At 55.3% G+C, this 19,784-nt stretch overlaps 2 protein-coding genes and 1 long non-coding RNA gene across 3 annotated transcripts; 1 reads left to right on the forward strand and 2 right to left on the reverse strand.

Annotated features, from left to right (window-relative positions):
- Positions 1–753: 753 nt before the first annotated feature.
- LOC136570224 (gap junction delta-2 protein-like) lies at positions 754–7,720 on the forward strand. Its single transcript, XM_066570729.1, has 4 exons — positions 754–868; positions 3,173–3,338; positions 4,170–4,424; positions 4,915–7,720. The coding sequence occupies exons 1-4, from the start codon at positions 798–800 to the stop codon at positions 5,299–5,301; spliced, it is 879 nt and encodes a 292-aa protein (XP_066426826.1). The 5' UTR covers positions 754–797; the 3' UTR covers positions 5,302–7,720.
- On the reverse strand, positions 3,395–8,137 carry LOC136570280 (uncharacterized). Its single transcript, XR_010785521.1, has 2 exons — positions 4,897–8,137; positions 3,395–4,438 (listed from the first exon to the last, which is right to left on the reverse strand). It is a non-coding gene; the product is annotated as an uncharacterized lncRNA (long non-coding RNA).
- Positions 8,138–8,441: 304 nt separating this feature from the next.
- Positions 8,442–19,398, reverse strand: NOP53 (NOP53 ribosome biogenesis factor). Its single transcript, XM_066570679.1, has 13 exons — positions 19,184–19,398; positions 18,507–18,571; positions 18,321–18,411; positions 17,250–17,458; positions 16,590–16,660; positions 15,727–15,822; positions 14,786–14,884; positions 14,070–14,228; positions 13,205–13,380; positions 12,576–12,642; positions 10,151–10,227; positions 9,058–9,114; positions 8,442–8,488 (listed from the first exon to the last, which is right to left on the reverse strand). Exons 1-13 carry the CDS (start codon positions 19,375–19,377, stop codon positions 8,482–8,484), a joined length of 1,368 nt encoding a protein of 455 aa, XP_066426776.1. The 5' UTR covers positions 19,378–19,398; the 3' UTR covers positions 8,442–8,481.
- Positions 19,399–19,784: the final 386 nt, after the last annotated feature.

Here is a 19,784-nt window from a genome sequence, read left to right on the forward strand (position 1 = left end):
GACCAGTGAAACCAGTAAAGGACCAGGGAAACCAGTAAAGGACCAGGGAAACCAGTAAAGGACCAGGGAAACCAGTGTGGGACCAGTGAAACCAGTAAAGGACCAGGGAAACCAGTAAAGGACCAGTGAAACCAGTACGGGACCACCGAAACCAGTACGGGACCACCGAAACCAGTGCGGGACCACCGAAACCAGTGCGGGACCACCGAAACCAGTACGGGACCAGTGAAACCAGTACGGGACCAGGGAAACCAGTGCGGGACCAGTGAAACCAGTACGGGACCACCGAAACCAGTGCGGGACCACCGAAACCAGTACGGGACCAGTGAAACCAGTGTGGGACCACCACTGAGAGCAGTAAAACCAGTGCCCAGTCCCGCTCCCAGTCCCTCCCAGTCCCTCCCGGTACCCCCCAAGTCCCTCCCCCAGTTCTTCCAGTCCCACCCCCAGTCCCTCCCAGTCCCTCCCCCAGCGCTCCCAGTCCCTCCCCCAGTCCCTCCCAGTTTACCCCAATCCCCTCCCAGTCCCTCCCAGTCCCTCCCCCAGTGTCCCCAGTGCTCCCAGTCCCTCCCAGTCCCTCCCAGTCCCGCCCCTCCCCTCCCCCAGCGCTCGGATGGATCCCGGGGTTCCGCTGGATCCGCCCGATCCCGGGGGGCGGGGGGGGCGCGGGGGGCGCCGCAGCTGAGCCGGGGGGTCCGGGGGGTCCGGGGGGGTCCGGGGGGGTCCCGGGGGGTCCCGGGGGGTCCCGGGGGGTCCCGGGGGTCTCGGGGGGTCCCGGTGCCCCCCGGGCCGGAGCCATGGGCGAATGGACCATCCTGGAGCGGCTGCTGGAGGCGGCGGTGCAGCAGCACTCCACCATGATCGGCAGGTCAGAGAGCCCCGCATGCAGCCCGAAATGCACCCCCGGACCCCAAATCCGTCCCTAAACCCATCCCTGGACCCCCCCGAGACCCCAAATCCATCCTGGGGCCCCCTGAATCCACCCCGGGATCCCCGGATCCACCCCAGATCCGTCCCCGGGACCCTGAATCCATCCCTGGGATCTCAAACCCAGAGCCGGGACCCCCGGATCCACCCCAAATCCACCCCGGGACCCCCGGATCCACCCCAAATGCATCCCCTGGACCCCAAATCCATCCCGGGATCCCTAAATCCCACCCCAAACCCATCCTGGGGTCCTAAATCCACCCCGAATCCCCCCAGATCCACCCCCGGATCCCAAATCCCACCTCAAATCCCCCCGGGACCCCCTAAATCCACCCCAAATCCACCCCAAATCCCCCCAGATCCAGCCTGGGATCCCCTAAATCCACCCCCGGCACCCCCAAATTCCCCCCAGCCCCAAAAATCCCCTCCCAACCCCCCCCGGGACCTCCCCCCGCCGCTGTCCCCTCCCCGCTGTCCCCTCCCCGCTGCCACCTCCCCTCGGGCAGCAGGTGACACTGGTGAGGCTCTGGTGTGACACTGGTGACACTGGTGACACTGGTGTGGCTCTGGTGTGGCTCTGGTGTGACACTGGTGACACTGGTGAGGCTCTGGTGTGACACTGGTGACACTGGTGAGGCTCTGGTGACACCGGTGGCTCTGGTGTGGCTCTGGTGTGACACTGGTGACACTGGTGAGGCTCTGGTGTGGCTCTGGTGACACCGGTGGCTCTGGTGTGGCTCTGGTGTGGCTCTGGTGACACTGGTGAGGCTCTGGTGAGGCTCTGGTGTGGCTCTGGTGACACCGGTGGCTCTGGTGTGGCTCTGGTGTGACACTGGTGACACTGGTGTGGCTCTGGTGTGACACTGGTGACACTGGTGGCTCTGGTGTGACACTGGTGAGGCTCTGGTGTGGCTCTGGTGTGACACTGGTGACACTGGTGAGGCTCTGGTGTGACACTGGTGAGGCTCTGGTGTGGCTCTGGTGACACTGGTGACACTGGTGACACTGGTGACACTGGTGAGGCTCTGGTGTGGCTCTGGTGTGGCTCTGGTGACACTGGTGAGGCTCTGGTGTGGCTCTGGTGACACCGGTGGCTCTGGTGAGGCTCTGGTGTGGCTCTGGTGACACCGGTGGCTCTGGTGTGGCTCTGGTGTGGCTCTGGTGTGACACTGGTGACACTGGTGTGGCTCTGGTGTGACACTGGTGACACTGGTGACACTGGTGACACTGGTGTGGCTCTGGTGTGACCCGGGTGTGACCTGGGTGGCTCAGGGCCGCCCACGGTCCCTGCAGGAGGCACCAGGGCAGCCACGTGGTGGTGCCAGGTGAGCCCAGGGGAGCCCAGGTGAGCCCAGGGGAGCCCAGGTGAGCCCAGGTGAGCCCAGGGGAGCCCAGGGGACACCCGGGGTGGCCGGGGGAGCCAGGCTGGGGGGGGTCCAGGGCCACGTGGGACCCCCAGCCCCAGGTGCCATCCCCAGTGCCCCTGGTGTCACCCCAGGTGTCACCCTGGTGTCACCCCAGGTGCAGACCCCTGCCCACCTCACCTGTCCTTGTCCCCTGGATCCTGCTGACCACGGTGGTCATTCCCTGTGTCCATTCCCTGTCCCTGCTGACCATTCCCTGTCCCTGCTGACTCTGTTGGTCATTCCCTGTCCCTGTGTCCATCCCCAGGATCCTGCTGACCATTCCCTGTGTCCATTCCCTGTCCCTGTGTCCATTCCCTGTCCCTGCTGACCATTCCCTGTGTCCATTTCCCTGTCCCTGTGTCCATTCCCTGTCCCTGCTGACCATTCCCTGTGTCCATTCCCTGTCCCTGTGTCCATTCCCTGTCCCTGCTGACCATTCCCTGTGTCCATTCCCTGTCCCTGCTGACCATTCCCTGTGTCCATTTCCTGTCCCTGTGTCCATTCCCTGACCCTGCTGACCATTCCCTGTGTCCATTCCCTGTCCCTGTGTCCATTCCCTGTCCCTGCTGACCATTCCCTGTGTCCATTTCCTGTCCCTGTGTCCATTCCCTGACCCTGCTGACCATTCCCTGTGTCCATTTCCCTGTCCCTGTGTCCATCCCCAGGATCCTGCTGACCATTCCCTGTGTCCATTTCCCTGTCCCTGTGTCCATTCCCTGTCCCTGCTGACCATTCCCTGTGTCCATTTCCTGACCCTGTGTCCATTCCCTGTCCCTGCTGACCATTCCCTGTCCCTGCTGACTCTGTTGGTCATTCCCTGTCCCTGTGTCCATCCCCAGGATCCTGCTGACGGTCGTGGTCATTTTCCGGATCCTGATCGTGGCCATCGTGGGTGAGACGGTCTACGAGGACGAGCAGACCATGTTCATGTGCAACACGCTGCAGCCGGGCTGCAACCAGGCCTGCTACGACAAAGCCTTCCCCATCTCCCACATCCGCTACTGGGTGCGTCTGGGGGGAAACCAAAACCCAAAACCAAAGACCAAAACCCAAAACTTCGCTGAAAGTCGTAAAAAAAAATGTTTATTACAGTGCTGGATGCACGTGGGAATGGTTCCTCTAAAATGACACGTGGGAATTGGGAACTTCAGGTCTCTTTTTATCCTTCTGGGAACTTCAGGTCCCTTTTTTGGGAACTTCAGGTCCCTTTTTATTTTCCTGGGAACTTCAGGTCCCTTTTTATCCCCCTCTCAAATCCATGTGCATACAATTTCACATATCCAAAATTCCACATATCCAAAATTCCACATACCCAAAATTCCACATACCCAAAATTCCACGCACCAAAATTTCACATACCCAAAATTTCACACACCAAAATTTCACATACCCAAAATTTCACATACCCAAAATTTCACATACCCAAAATTTCACATACCCAAAATTCCACATACCCAAAATTCCACATACCCAAAATTTCACACACCAAAATTCCACATACCCAAAATTCCACATACCCAAAATTCCACGCACCAAAATTTCACATACCCAAAATTTCACACACCAAAATTTCACATACCCAAAATTTCACATACCCAAAATTCCACATACCCAAAATTCCACATATCCAAAATTCCACGCACCAAAATTTCACATACCCTAAATTTCACATACCGAGATTCCACATACCCAAATTCCACATTTCCAAAATTCCACGTACCCATTTTCACGACGTTCACCTGGCATTTGCCGCCGGCTCCCGTTTATCAGAGGGAGCTCCCAGGCGGTGCTGACCACGGATTCCTACCCTGCACAATTCCCCTTTCTCTGCCCCAGGTGTTCCAGATCATCCTGGTGTGCACGCCCAGCCTGTGCTTCATCACCTACTCGGTGCACCAGGCGGCCAAGCAGCGCGAGCGCCGCTGCTCCTTCCTGCAGCCGCTGCTGGAGCCGCGCCGGCCCCGGCCCAACGGGGGCCCGGGCGCCGAGGGGGCGCCCAAGGAGGAGCCCGAGCTGGGGCTGGGGCGGCCGCAGGCGCGGAGCTCCAAGGTGAAGCGGCAGGAGGGCATCTCCAGGTTCTACGTCATCCAGGTGGGTGCAGAGAGCTGAAACGGGGTGAAAAGTAATGTAAAATGGAGGGAAAAATAGAAATAATAAATAATGGAGGTGTAAAAACGCCCAATGGTGCCGGTGCAGCTGCAAGGCAGCGCCAGGTGAAAGGGCAGGAGGGCATCTCCAGGGTCTGCGTCATCCAGGTGGGTGCACACGGGTGCCCATCTTTGTGTCCCTTTTGTGACCTTTCTGTGACCATTCTGGGTTCTTTTTGTGTCCCTTTTGTGACCTTTCTGTGACCATTCTGGGTTCTTTTTGTGTCCCTTTTGTGACCTTTTTGTGCCCATGTGGTGTTCAGGAACGCTCTGGAGATCTCCAGCCCCTCTCACCTGTCTCACCTGTCTCTCCCATGCCCAGGTGGTGTTCAGGAACGCTCTGGAGATCTCTCACTGTCCCTCACCTGTCTCTCCCATGCCCAGGTGGTGTTCAGGAGGGTTCCAGCCCCTCTCACCTGTCCCTTTTTGCCCAGGTGGTGTTCAGGAACGCTCTGGAGATCGGCTTCCTGGGCGGGCAGTATTTCCTGTACGGCTTCAACGTCCCGGCCATCTTCGAGTGCGACCGCTACCCGTGCGTCAAGGAGGTCGAGTGCTACGTCTCGCGGCCCACGGAGAAAAGCGTCTTCCTGGTGTTCATGTTCGCCGTGTCCGGGGTCTGCGTGCTGCTCAACCTGGCCGAGCTCAACCACCTGGGCTGGCGCAAGGTGCGCGCCGCCGTCCGCGGGGCCCGCGCGCGCCGCAAGAGCCTGGGGGACGCGCGGCGCAAGGAGGCGGCGACGGCGACAACGGGGACAGCGGGGACAGCGGGGACGGTGCCGGCGCTGGGCAGGACGCAGAGCAGCGAATCGGCCTACGTGTGATGGGATGGGATTGGGATTGGGATGGGATTGGGGTCAGGATTGGGATTGGGATGGGCAGGATCAGAGCCCGTGCTGGGCAGGACGCAGAGCAGCGAATCGGCCTACGTGTGATGGGATTGGGGTTTGGGATTGGGATGGGATTGGGGTCAGGATTGGGATTGGGATGGGCAGGATCAGAGCCCGTGCTGGGCAGGACGCAGAGCAGCGAATCGGCCTACGTGTGATGGGATGGGATTGGGATTGGGGTCAGGATTGGGATTGGGACTGGGATGGACAGGACACAGAGCAGCGAATCGGCCTACGTGTGATGGGATTGGGGTTTGGGATTGGGGTCAGGATTGGGATTGGGACTGGGATGGACAGGACGCAGAGCAGCGACTCGGCCTACGTGTGATGGGATTGGGGTTTGGGATTGGGGTCTCAGGAAAGGGCCTGAGATGGGCAGGATCAGAGCCAGCGCTGGGTGGGACACAGAGCAGCGACTCGGCCTAAGTGTGATGGGGTTTGGGATTTGGGATCGGGATTGGATTGGATTGGGGTTAGGATGGGATCAGGATTGGGATTGGACTGGATTGGGGTGGGATTGGGATGGGATCAGAGCCTGTGCTGGGCAGGATGCAGAGCAGCGACTCGGCCTAAGAGTGATGGGTTTGGGGATTGGGATCGGGATTGGGATCGGATTGGGGTTAGGATGGGATCAGGATTGGGGTTAGGATGGGACTGGGGTCATGGACAGGTTTGGGATTGGGATGGACGGGGATCGGAGCTGGCACTGGGCAGGACACAGGAAAAGGCGTGTGTGGGGTGGATTTGGGATGAGATTTGGGGTTGGATCGGGGTTAGGATGGATCAGGATTGGGATCGGGGTGGGATTTGGGTTGGGATGGGATCGGGGTGGACAGGACTGGGATTGGGGTCAGGGGAGGGACTGGGCAGGAGTTCAGCCTTGGACTGGAGCCCCCAGGGTCCCAATTTCAGTCCCAAAATGGGAACTGGAGCCAAAGACGGATTTCATCCCACAATCGCTGGGATTTGAAGCCTCAAAGTGTTGGGATTTCACCCCAAAATGTTGGGATTTCACCCCAAAATGTTGGGGTTTGGGGCCACGACTGCTGGGATTTCACCCCTGAATCGCCGGAGCTCGGAGCCGCCAAAATCACCGGGAATTGGAGCCAAAATCACCAGAATGGGAACCAAAATCACCAGGACTGGAACCAAAATCACCAGAACTGGAACCAAAATCACCAGAACTGGAACCAAAATCACCAGAACTGGAACCAGAATCACCAGAACTGGAACCAGAATCACCAGAACTGGAACCAAAATCACCAGAATGGGAACCAAAATCACCAGAACAGGAACCAAAATCACCAGGACTGGAACCAAAATCACCAGAACTGGAACCAGAATCACCAGGACTGGAACCAAAATCACCAGGACTGGAACCAAAATCACCAGGACTGGAACCAAAATCACCAGGACTGGAACCAAAATCACCAGAACTGGAACCAGAATCACCAGGACTGGAACCAAAATCACCAGAACTGGAACCAGAATCACCAGAACTGGGACTGAAAAGGAGCAGGGATCACCCCTGAACTGTTGGGGTTTCAGACCCCAAAACTGTGGGGATTTCACCCCCAAATCTCCTGGGATTTCACCCCCGAATTTCCAGGGTTTGTTCCCAAAACTGTTGGGGTTGGAACCCAAAACTGTGGAGATTTCATCCCCAAAACCCCAGGGTTTGACCCCAAATCTGTGGGGATTTCACCCCCAAATCTCTGGGGTTTGTCCCCAAAACCTCCAGGGTTTCATTCCCAAATTTCCAGGGTTTGTCCCCAAAATCCAGGACTTTGTACCCAAATCACCAGGGAGAAGTTTGGGCCCAAAAAACTGAAATTTCTCCCCAAATCCTTTGGGAATTCAGCCCAAAAATCCTCAGATCCCCCCAAAATCTCAAATTTCAGGGTTTCACCCCAAAGTTGCTGCTGCTTTTCCCCTCCTGGTTTTATTCCCCTGATTTCATTTTGGCCCTTCAGGTGCACACGGGGCTGGGTTAATTTGAATTTATTTTGATGTATTTGTATTTATTTTAGTGACATTTGTATTTATTTAGGACGATTTTTATTTATTTTGGGGTATTTGTATTTCTTTTAGTGACATTTGTATTTATTTTAGTGACATTTGTATTTATTTAGGACGATTTTTATTTATTTTGGGGTATTTGTATTTATTTTAGTGACATTTGTAATGATTTTAGGGAGGTTTTTATTTCTTTTAGGGTGTATTTATTTAAAGAGGGGATTTGTATTTATTTTAGGAAAATTTATAATTATTTAGAGAAGTTTGTATTAATTTGGGGGAAATTTCCATTAATTTTAGGCAGATTTCAATTCAATTTTAGACCTTTGCCGTTTCATTTGGAGCTTTCCATTCTTTTGGGGTGCATTGATTGCAATTTGTATTTATTTGAGGGCAATGTTGAATTTTGGGGAGGGGGCTCAGAGGTGCTGGGGGGGGCAGAGCCCCCCCAAAATCTCAATAAAGGGGTGAAAGACCCTGAGTGCATTTGGGGGTGTCCCTGGGGGAAAGGGCGGCTCAGAATCCCCCAAAATGGGTTCAGAGCCCCCAAAAATGAGCCCAGAACCCCCAAAATGGGGTCAGACCCCCCAGAATGAGCTCATTTGGGCACAAAGGGGCACAGAGACCCCAAAATTTGGGTCAGAACCCCCAAAATGGTCCCAGACCTCCCAAATTCCCAAAAAAGCCCCCCCAAAATGGTCCCAGAGCTCCCAAAATGGGCTCAGAATCCCCAAAATGAGCTCAGACCCCCCCAAATGAGTTCAGAACCCCCCAAAATGAGCTCAGACCCCCCCAAAATGAGTTCAGAACCCCCCAAAATGGGCTCAGCCCCCCCAAATGAGGTCAAAGCCCCCAGAATTTGTCCCAGACCCCCCAAACTCCCAAACAAGCCCCCCCAGAATGGGCTCAGACCCCCCAAAATTGGGGTCAGAATGGCCCAAAATGGGTTCAAAGCCCCCCAAAATTGTCCCAAATCCCCCAAAATGAGTCCAGATCCCCCCCAAAATTGTCCCAGACCCCCCAAAATCGTCCCAGACCCCAAAGAAGCCCCCCCAGCCTCGAGGTTGCTCCAAGGGTTTATTTGGGGGGGTCCCGGGGTCAGAGCCTGCAACAGAAATGGGGAGGGGGGGTCAGGGGGGGTCCCCAATTTCGGGGTCCCCAATTTGGGGTTCCCAATTTAAGAGTCCCCAGTTTTGGGGTTCCAAATTTCGGGGTCCCCAATTTAAGGTCCCCAATTTCAGGGTCCCCAGTTTGGGGTTCCCAATTTGGGGTCCCCCCACACTCACGTCACAGCTCTGAAGGATCAGGGGGGTTCAGGGGGTCCCCAATTTCAGGGTCCCCAATTTAGGGTTCCCAATTTGGGGTTCCTAATTTCAGGGTCCCCAATTTCAGGGTCCCAAATTTTGGGGTTCCCAATTCAAGGGTCCCCAATTCAAGGGTCCGCAATTTCGGGGTCCCCAGTTTCAGGATCCCCAATTTAGGGTCCCCATTTTGGGGTTCCCAATTTGAGGTTCCCATTTTGGGGTTCCCAATTTGGGGTTGCAGTTTTGGGGTCCCAATTTGGGGTTCCAGTTTCGGGGTCCCAATTTGGGGTTCCAGTTTCGGGGTCCCAATTTGGGGTTGCAGTTTCGGGGTCCCAATTTGGGGTTGCAGTTTCGGGGTCCCCCCACTCACGTCACAGCCCTGAAGGATCTTTTCTCCACGTATTTCACCCGGTAGCGCCGCTTGAACCTGGGCAGAACCAAAAAATTTGGGTCAGAAACACAAAAATTTGGGTTTTCCATGAATTTGGGGATTTTTCTCATAAATTTTGGGGTTTTTTTCCTGTGAATTTCGAGGTTTTTTCCATAAATTTTGGGATTTTTCTCCTAAATTCTGGGGTTTTTTCCTGTCTATTTTGAGGTTTCTTCCCCGAATTTTGGGGTTTTCTCCATGAATTTTGGAGTTTTCTCCCATAAATTTTACGGTTTTCCCTATGAATTTTGGGATTTTTTTTTTCCCCCATGAATATTCGGGTCTCCCCCACAGATTTTGGGGTTTTCAGTGTAAACTTTGAGGTTTTTCCTGTGAATTTTGGGATTTTATGTGAAAATTTGGGGGTTTTCAGTGTAAATTTTGGGGGTTTTCCCCCAAATTTTAGGACTTTCTGTGTAAATTTAGGGTTTCCTGTGTACATTTTGAGGTTTTCTGTATAAATTTTGGGGTTTTTTTCACCCAAATTTCGTTTTTTCTGTGTCAACGTTGGTTTTTCCTGTCCCCATTTTGGTTTTTCCTGTCCCCATTTTGGTTTTCCCGCCCCCATTTTGGTTTTTCCTGTCCCCATTTTGTGTTTTCCTGTCCCCATTTTGGTTTTTCCTGTCCCCATTTTGGTTTTTCCTGTCCCCATTTTGGTTTTTCCTGTCCCCATTTTGTGTTTTCCCCCATCCTCAGTCGCTCACTTCACCCCAATTTCATTTTTTCTGTGTCAATGTTGTTTTGTTCAGTGCCCATTTTGTGTTTCCTGTCCCCATTTCGTTTTTCCCATCCCCATTTTGGTTTTCCTCTCCCCATTTTGTGTTTTCCTGTCCCCATTTTGGTTTTTCCTGTCCCCATTTCATTTTTCTCCCCCCCCCATTTTGGTTTTTTCCCCATTCTCAGTCACTCCCTTCACCCAAATTTCATTTTTTCAGTTGCCATTTTTGGTTTTCCTTTCCCCATTTTGGTTTTTCCTGTCCCCATTTCATTTTTCCCCCTCCCCATTTTGGTTTCCCCATCCTGGGTCGCTCACCTGGCCCTGAGCCGCGGCTCCAGGACGTTTCTCCTCTGGAGGCTCCTGAAGCGGTCCCTGAGCAGGTTCCCCTGGGGCTGTGGGTTCAGCAAAGCCCAAAATCCATTGCTCAGTTCCCTTTCCTGTTCCATTTCCTGTTCCCATTTCTCGTTCCCATTTCCTGTTCCCATTTCCTGTTCCCATTTCTCGTTCCCATTTCTCGTTCCCATTTCCTGTTCCCATTTCTCGTTCCCATTTCTCGTTCCCATTTCCTGGTTCCATTGCTCAGTTCCATTTCCTGTTCCCATTTCTCGTTCCCATTTCCTGTTCCCACTTCTCGTTCCCATTTCTCGTTCCCATTTCTCGTTCCCATTTCCTGGTTCCATTTCCTGTTCCCATTTCTCGTTCCCATTTCTCGTTCCCATTTCTCGTTCCCATTTCCTGTTCCCATTTCTCGTTCCCATTTCTCGTTCCCATTTCCTGGTTCCATTTCCTGTTCCCATTTCTCGTTCCCATTTCTCGTTCCCATTTCTCGTTCCCATTTCCTGTTCCCATTTCCTGGTTCCATTTCTCGTTCCCATTTCCTGTTCCCATTTCCTGTTCCCATTTCTCGTTCCCATTTCTCGTTCCCATTTCCTGTTCCCATTTCCTGTTCCCATTTCTCGTTCCCATTTCTCGTTCCCATTTCTCGTTCCCATTTCCTGTTCCCATTTCCTGGTTCCATTTCTCGTTCCCATTTCCTGTTCCCATTTCCTGTTCCCATTTCTCGTTCCCATTTCTCGTTCCCATTTCCTGTTCCCATTTCCTGTTCCCATTTCTCGTTCCCATTTCTCGTTCCCATTTCTCGTTCCCATTTCCTGTTCCCATTTCTCGTTCCCATTTCTCGTTCCCATTTCCTGTTCCCATTTCCTGTTCCCATTTCTCGTTCCCATTTCTCGTTCCCATTTCCTGTTCCCATTTCTCGTTCCCATTTCCTGTTCCCATTTCCTGTTCCCATTTCCTGTTCCCATTTCTCGTTCCCATTTCCTGTTCCCATTTCCTGGTTCCATTTCTCGTTCCCATTTCCTGTTCCCATTTCTCGTTCCCATTTCTCGTTCCCATTTCCTGTTCCCATTTCCTGTTCCCATTTCTCGTTCCCATTTCCTGGTTCCATTTCTCGTTCCCATTTCTCGTTCCCATTTCCTGTTCCCATTTCCTGTTCCCATTTCCCGTTCCCATTTCCTGTTCCCATTTCTCGTTCCCATTTCCTGTTCCCATTTCCTGTTCCCATTTCCTGTTCCCATTTCTCGTTCCCATTTCCTGTTCCCATTTCTCGTTCCCATTTCTCGTTCCCATTTCCTGTTCCCATTTCCTGGTTCCATTTCTCGTTCCCATTTCCTGTTCCCATTTCTCGTTCCCATTTCCTGTTCCCATTTCCTGTTCCCATTTCTCGTTCCCATTTCTCGTTCCCGTCCCTTTGGGGTTTTTGGGCCCAGGTTTGGGCTCCCAGCAGCCTCAGCCCGGCTGGGGCCTCGTCCCCGTGACAAAGCCCCAGAGCCCGAAGCCTTCACAGAATTCCCCACCGGGAACTCTCCCAGCGCAAGGATGGCTCTCGTCACCGGCTGCTGCACCCCAAAGCGGGGATGGGGGAAACGAACAGGGATCCCCCCCAAAAAATGGGGATTTTTCACCAAAAAAATGGGATTTTTCCCCCAAAAAATTGGGATTTTTTCTCCCCAAAAAATTGGGATTTTCAACCCAGAAATAAGGATTTTTTTCCTCAAAAAAATTGGGATTTTTCCCCCCCAAAAAATTGGGATTTTTCTCCCCAAAAAAAAGAAGATTTTTCCCCAAAAAATTGGGATTTTTCACAAAAAATTTGGGATTTTTCCCCCAAAAAAATGGGACTTTTCACAAAAAAAAAGGGATTTTTCCCCAAAAAATTGGGATTTTTCACAAAAAAATTGAGATTTTTCCCCACAAAAATTGAGATTTTTTTCCCACAAAAACAGGATTTTTCTCCCCAAAAATGGGGATTTTCACCCCAAAAACAAGGATTTTTTTCCTCAGAAAAAAAGGAGATTTTCCTCCAAAAATTGGGGTTTTCCGCCCAAAAAATAGGACTTTTCCCCCCCAAAAATGGGCATTTCCCCTCCAAAATAAGAATTTTTCCCCTCCAAAATAAGAATTTTTCCCCTCCAAAATGGTGATTTTTTCCCCTCCAAAACTGAGATTTTTTTCCCACAAAGATGGGATTTATCTCCCAAAAAATGGAGATTTTCTCCCCCAAAATGGAGATTTTTCCCTCCCAAAGTGAGGCTTTTTCCCCCCAAAAAAATTTAAGTCTTTCCCCCCAAAATGAGATTTTGTCCATCAAAAAATTGAGATTTTCCCCCCAGAAATGGGGATTTTTCCCCAATAAAGGGGATAGTTTTTCCCAAAAATGGGATTTTCCCCCCAGACCCACCCGGAGGCTCCTCAGGGACTCTGGGATCTCCTCGCTCAGCTGCACCTCAAGCTCGGGCTCCTCGTAGCTGCAAAGGCCCCAAATTGGGAGGGGATCACCCCAAAATCCCACAAGGCCCAAAACTGGGGGTTCCAGCCTCAAAAAGGGGGAGGGGGTCACCCCAAATCCTGCCCCCTATTTCCCACCCCAAACCCCCATTTTCCCCACCCCAAACCCCATTTTCCCCATCCCAATTCCCTTTTGCCCCCCAAACCCCACCCCAAACCCCCATTTTTCCCCATTTTCCCCCCATTCTCCCCCATTTATCCCCATTTCCCCCCATTTCTCCCCCATTTCCCCCCCTTTTCCCCATTCTCCCCCATTTTCCCCATTCTCCCCCATTTCCCCCCATTTTCCCCATTTCCCCCCATATTTCCCCCCATTAATCCCCATTTCCCCCCATTTCCCCCCATTCTCCCCCATTTTTCCCCCCATTTCCCCCCCATTTTCCCCCATTTTCCCCATTTCCCCCCCATTTTTCCCCATTCCCCCCCATTCTCCCCCATTCCCCCCCATTTCCCCCCATTTCCCCCCATTCCCCCCCATTTCCCCCCCATTTCTCCCCCATTTCCCCCCACATTTCCCCGTACCGGAGCCGTCCCAGCCGTTTCGGGGCCGTTTCCCGCAGTCTCCGCCTCTGCTCCCTCAGGAGGCGCCGGCGCCGCAGCTCCAGCTCCCGGAGCCGCAGGAGGCGCCGCAGGGAACGGAGCTGGAACAGCCCCTGGCGCCTCTGCAGGGCCGCGCGGGCACGGGCACGGGCACCGGCCTGGGGGGAACCCCATAAACACATCATTGATCCCATAAATCCATCATTGATCCCATAAATCCATCACTGATCCCATCATTGATCCCATAAACCCAGCCCTGATCCCATAGACCCAGCCCTGATCCCACAAACCCATCACTGATCCCATAAACCCACCATTGATCCCATAGACCCAGCCCTGGAACAGCCCCTGGCGCCTCTGCAGGGCCGCGCGGGCACGGGCACGGGCACCGGCCTGGGGGGAACCCCATAAACACATCACTGATCCAACCATTGATCCCATAAACCCATCATTGATCCCATAAACACATCATTGATCCCATAATTGATCCCATAGACCCAGCCCTGATCCCATAAATCCATCAGGGATCCATCCTGACCCCACTGATCCCTCCCTTGTCCCACTCTCCTCCGTCCCAATCCTGACCCCACTCCCACTCCCCTCAATCCCAACCCCATTAAATCCCAACCCCAACCCCAACCCCACTCCCCTCAACCCCAACCCCAATCCCGACCCCATTCAATCCCAACCCCGACCCCATTAAACCCCAACCCCGACCCCATTCAATCCCACTCCCCTCAATCCCAATCCCAACCCCATTCAATCCCAACCCCAACCCCGACCCCATTCAATCCCAATCCCAATCCCACTCCCCTCAACCCCAACCCCGACCCCGTCCCTCCCTCACCTTCTCCCTCTGCTCCTTCTCCTTCCGTCGCTGTTTCTCCGTTTTCCGCCCGGGCTGTTCCCGCCTGTGCGGCCGCTCCCGCTCTTCATCCTCCTCCTCCTCCTCCTCCTCCTCCTCCTCCTCCAGCAGCCCCTGCAGCTGCTCCCGCAGCACGGCCTCCTGGGGACCCCAAATTCCAGAGACCTGACCCCAAATTCTGGGCTCAGGCCCCAAACCCCTCAGATCTGACCCCAAACCCCACAGCTCTGACCCCAAATTCTGGGGGCCAAGAACCCAAACCCCACAGCTCTGACCCCAAACCCCACAGCTCTGACCCCAAATTCTGGGCTCAGGCCCCAAACCCCACAGCTCTGACCCCACATTTGGGGGCCAAGAACCCAAATTCCAGAGCTCAGACCCCAAATTCCAGAGCTCAGACCCCAAATTCCAGAGCTCAGACCCCAAATTTCAGAGCTCAGACCCCAAATTCCAGAGCTCAGACCCCAAATTCTGGGCTCAAATCCCAAATTCCAGAGCTCAGATCCCAAATTCTGGGCTCAGACCCCAAATCCCACAGCTCAGATCCCAAATTCCAGAGCTCAGACCCCAAATTCCAGAGCTCAGACCCCAAATTCTGGGGTCAGACCCCAAATCCCACAGCTCAGACCCCAAATTCTGGGGCTCATACCCCCGATTTGGGTACCCCGACCCCAAAGCCGCACTGGGGCTGTCCCCACCTGCGAGGGCGGCTCCTCGGTGACCTTCAGCCTCCTCTCCACCTTCTCCTCCTCCCTCCTCCTCCTCAGCTCCACCTCCAGCGCCTTCCGCAGCAGATCCTGCAAAGGGGGCACCCCAAAAATACCCCAAAGTCCTGCTGAGAGCCCCCAAACCACCCCCAAACCGACCAAAAACCGCCCCCAAACCACCCCAAAAACCACCCCAAAACCACCTCAAAATCTACCCCAAAACCACCCCAAAACCAACCAAAAACCTACCCCAAAAACCACCCCAAAAACCCTCGTGCGAGCCCCAAAACCACCTCAAAAACCACCCCAAAACATCCCCAAAATCTACCCCAAAACCACCCCAAAAACCACCCAAGAACCACCTCAAAAACTACCCCAAAACCACCTCAAAAACCACCCCAAAACCCTCGTGAGAGCCCCAAAACCACCTCAAAATCAACCCCAAAATCAACCCCAAAAACCACCCCAAAACCAACCCCAAAATCCACCCCAAAACCCCCCCGAGAAGCCCAAAACCCTTTGGAGACCCCAAACTCCCTCCCGGGAGCCCCCCAAAACCCCCAGACCCCTTAAAAAACCCCTCAGAGCCCCCCCAAATCCCCTCCTGACCCCCCAAAACCCCCTCAGAGCCCCCCCAAAAACCCCTCCTGACCCCCCAAATCCCCTCATAGCCCCCCCAAAACCCCTCCTGACCCCCCAAATCCCCTCATAGCCCCCCAAAACCCCCAGACCCCTTAAAAAACCCCTCGGAGCCCCCCCAAATCCCCTCCTGACCCCCCAAAACCCCCTCACAGCCCCCCCAAAACCCCCTCACAGCCCCCCCAAACCCCCTCAGAGCCCCCCCAAAACCCCTCAGAGCCCCCCCAAAAACCGCTCAGAGCCTCCCCAAACCCGTCGTAGCCCCCCCAAAACCCCCTCATAGCCCCCCAGACCTGGTGCTCCTGGAAGGGGGGGTTGTAGGAGCCCCCCTGAGCGATGACCTCCACGGGGGGGAGGGGCGAGGGCCGGGCCTGGAGCCGGGGGGGGCGCTGGGAAAAGGGGGGGAGGGGGGGACCCCAAAATGAGACCCCGGCATTGGGGGAGGGGGGCCCCAAAGGGGGGCTCTGAGGGGATTCTGGGGGTCCCAGGGGGATTTTGGGGAGTTTGGGGGGTCTCGAGGGGATTTTTGGGGGTCCCAGGGGGATTTTGGGGGTCTCAAGGGGATTTTTGGGGGTCCCGGGGGATTTTGGGGGTCTCAAGGGGATTTTTGGGGTGGTTTTGGGGATCCTAGATGGATTTTAGAGGGTCTCGAGGGAGTTTTGGGGAGTCCTGAGGGGATTTTGGGGGTCCCAGGGTTGCTTTTGGGGGGTCCCAGGGGGTTTTTGGGGGGTCTCAAGGGGATTTTTGGGGTGGTTTTGGGGGTCCTGGGTGGATTTTGGGGGGTCTCGAGGGGATTTTTGGGGGTCTCAAGAGGTGGTTTGGGGAGCCCCATGGGGATTTTGGGGGAGCCCCATGGGGATTTTGGGGGTCCCAGGGGGTTTTGGGGGTGATTTTGGGGGTCCCACAGGTGTTTTTGAGGATTCCAAGGGGATTTTTGGGGGGTCCCAGGGAAATTCTGGGTGATTTTAGGGGATCTCAGGGTGGTTTTGGGGTGCTTTGGGAGGTCCCAGGGGTGTTTTTGGGGGTGGTTTTGGGGGTCCCAGGGAGATTTTTAGGGCCCCAGGTGAATTTTGGGGGTTTCTTTGGGGGTCCCAGGGGTGTTTTTGGGGTCCCAGGCTGTTTCTGGGGTGTTTTTGAGGTGTTTTTGGGGTCCCACCTGCACCCTGAGCCTCTTGGTCTGCTGCAGGTACCAGGGGTCCTGCCCGGCCAGGGGGGCGTCCAGGGGGTCTGGGGGGGGCGCAGGGACCTCAGCCAGGGGGGTCCCCAAAACGCCCCCAGCCCCAAAATCAACCCTTCCACCCCAAAAATCCCCCCCAAATTTTACCAAATCCCCCAAATTGTAACAAACCCCCCAAAATCCCCCCAAATTTCACCAAGCCCCCAAAAAATCCCCCTAAATCTTCCCAAGCCCCCCCAAAATCCCCCCCAAACTGTCCCAACCCCCCCCAGATCCCCCCCAAATCCCCCCCAATCCGCCCCAAACTGTCCCAAATCCCCCCACATGGTCCCAAATCCCCCCAAATTCCCCCCAGCTCATTGTGCTGCCCCCAGATGGTCCCAAATCCCCCCAAATCCCCCCGGATGGTCCCAAATCCCCCCAAATTGTCCCAAATCCCCCCAAATCCCCCCAGCTCACTGTGCTGCCCCCAGATGGTCCCAAATCCCCCCGGATGGTCCCAAATCCCCCCAAGTCCCCCCAAATCCCCCCAGATGGTCCCAAATCCCCCCGGATGGTCCCAGATCCCCCCAAATCCCCCCAGATGGTCCCAAATCCCCTCGGATGGTCCCGTATCCCCCATACCCCCCTCTCACTCACTGTGCTGCCCCCAGATGTCGTAGAAGGCCCGGTGGGGGTCGGAGCGCCCCAGCTCCGGGGGTTTTTGGGGCGCCGGGGGCTCCCCCCGGGCCAGGCGGGCCCTGAGGCGCCGCTCCCCCCTGGGGAAGACCCCGAGCGCCGCCTTCCGCTCCCAAAAGCGGCGCCGCAGCCGCTCCTTGCGCCCGTTCGGCACCTGGTGGGCGCCGATGCTGGGAGGGGAGGGGAGGGGGGCACCCCAAAAGTGAGAGCCCGGGAGTTGGGGAGGGGTCCCGGGGGGGTCCCAAGGGGAACTGGGATGGGATCAACCCAAAAACCCCCACCCAAAAATGAGAGCCCGGGAGTTGGGGAGGGGTCCTGGGGGGATTTGGGGGGAGGATTTGGGGGTCCTGGGGGGATCAACCCAAAAACCCCCACCCAAAAATGAGAGCCTGGAATTTGGGGAGGGGTCCTGGAGGGATTTGGGGGGCGGATTTGGGGGTCCTGGGAGGTTTGGGGGGTCCTTGGGTGATCAACCCAAAAATCCCCACCCAAAAATGAGACCCTGGGATCTGGGGAGGGGTCCTGGCGGGATTTGGGGGTCCTGGGGGGAATTTGGGGGGTCCTGAGGGGGATTTGGGGGTCCTGGGGGGAATTTGGGGGGTCCTGGATGACCCTGAGGGAGACTTGGGGGGTCCTGAGTGGATTTAAGGGTCCCTGAGGGGGATTTGGAGGGTCCTGAGTCGATTCAGGGGTCCCTGACGGGGATTTGGAGGGTCCTGAGTCGATTTAAGGGACCCTGAGGGGGATTTGGGGCGTCCTGAGGGGATTTGGGGGATCCCAAGTGGATCTGGGGGTCCCTGAGGGGATTTGTGAGGTCCCAGGGGGGGATTTGTGGGTCCTGAGGGGGATTTGGGGAGTCCTAAAGGAATTTGGAGTCCCTGAGGGGATCTGGGGGGTCTCGGGGAGGATTTGGGGGGGTCCCAAGGGGAATTTAGGAGATCTTAGAGGGGATTTTGGAACCCCCCCCCCCAAACCCCACCCCCAGACCCCATTTTTGGGGTGAGGAGCCCCCCCCAAAGCCCCCAGACTCACTTTTTGGGGGGAGGCACCTTGGAGAGGGGCTGCAGCACCAGGTCCACGTGCAGGGGCTTCTGCGGGGGCTTCTTCTTCTTCAGGGACCGATCTGGGGGGGTTTGGGGGGGTCAGGGCACCCCAAAACCCTCAGAACTGGGTCAGGGTACCCCAAAAATCCCAAAATCCGGGCGGGAAAAATCTCACTTTTGGGGGTGGCGCCCGTGTCCAGGAAGAAAAGGTCCTCGTTGGGCTGCTCCGAGATCAGACCCCTGGAAAAGAGGCAGAAAATGAGAGATCTACACCAAAAAATGAAGGATTCATCCTAAAATTAGGGATTTTACCCCAAAGTTAGAGATTTATCCCAAAATTAGAGAGATTCACCTCAAAAAATGAGAGGTTCATCCAAAAAATGAGAGATTCACACCCAAATTAGAAGTTTCACCCTCAAGAAATTAGATATTTAGCCTAAAATTAGAAATTTCACCCCAAAGCTAAAGATTAACGCCAAAACTAGAAAGATTTCACGAAATTCACCTCAAAATATAAAAAGATTACCCCAAAATTAGAAAAATTCTCCTCAAAATTAGAGATTTGCCCCCAAACCCCTCTGAGCTCACCAAAATCCCACTGAGAAGCCCCCAAATCCCCTCAGGACCCCCCAAACCCCCTTAGAACTCCCTGAAATCCCCTCAGTGTCCCCCAAATCCCTTCAGGACCACTCCAAATCCCCTCAAGACCCCCCCAGATCGCACTGAGACCTCCCCCAAACCTCTCAGGACGCCCCAAAATCCCCTCAGGACCCCTCATATACCACTGACACCCCTCCAAATCCCACTGAGACCTCTCCAAATCTCCTCAACACCCCGAACCCCTCCGCTCACCCCGCCGCTCGCTCCTGCAGCCCCACATCCTCCAGGAAATCGCCGATTTCGCGGCCCAGCCTCGCCTCGGGGCCGCTCCAGCGTTTCCAGCCTTTCTTGCGGTTCCGCGGCCCCCGGGAACGGCGCCGGGAGGCGGCGGCGGCGCTGGCCGAGCCCGCGGGGTTGAAGGCGAGGAACGACTCGGCCGCCGCCATTTCGTGAGGGAGCCGCGTGAGGGCGGGAAGGAACCGGATATGGCGTAAGGCGGCTTCCGGCCGGAAAAAGGGCGGGAAGCCATGGGAGCCGCCATTTTAGGGAGGAGTGACAAGGCGGCGCCGCCATTTTGGGAAGGTCGCGGAGTGGAGACGTAACCAAAAAATCGGGTTTAAAATGCGTTAAAACCACGCCCGGATGTGCCTAAACCTCCCAAAATCGCCACGAGTCCTCCCACATGTGCCCTAAGCCCCGCTCGAGACGTCCTCGAACACCACGACGAGGAACGGCCTCGCCGCCATCTTGTGAAGGACCGTAAACAACATGGCCGCCATCTTTGGGAACGGCGGAATGGTTTCCTTCGCCATCTTGGGAAGGATCGGAAAAGTCTTGGCGCCCTTACGGAAAA

This window comes from Molothrus aeneus, unplaced genomic scaffold, assembly GCF_037042795.1.
Source record: "Molothrus aeneus isolate 106 unplaced genomic scaffold, BPBGC_Maene_1.0 scaffold_30, whole genome shotgun sequence".
Classification (NCBI taxonomy): Eukaryota; Metazoa; Chordata; class Aves; order Passeriformes; family Icteridae; genus Molothrus; species Molothrus aeneus.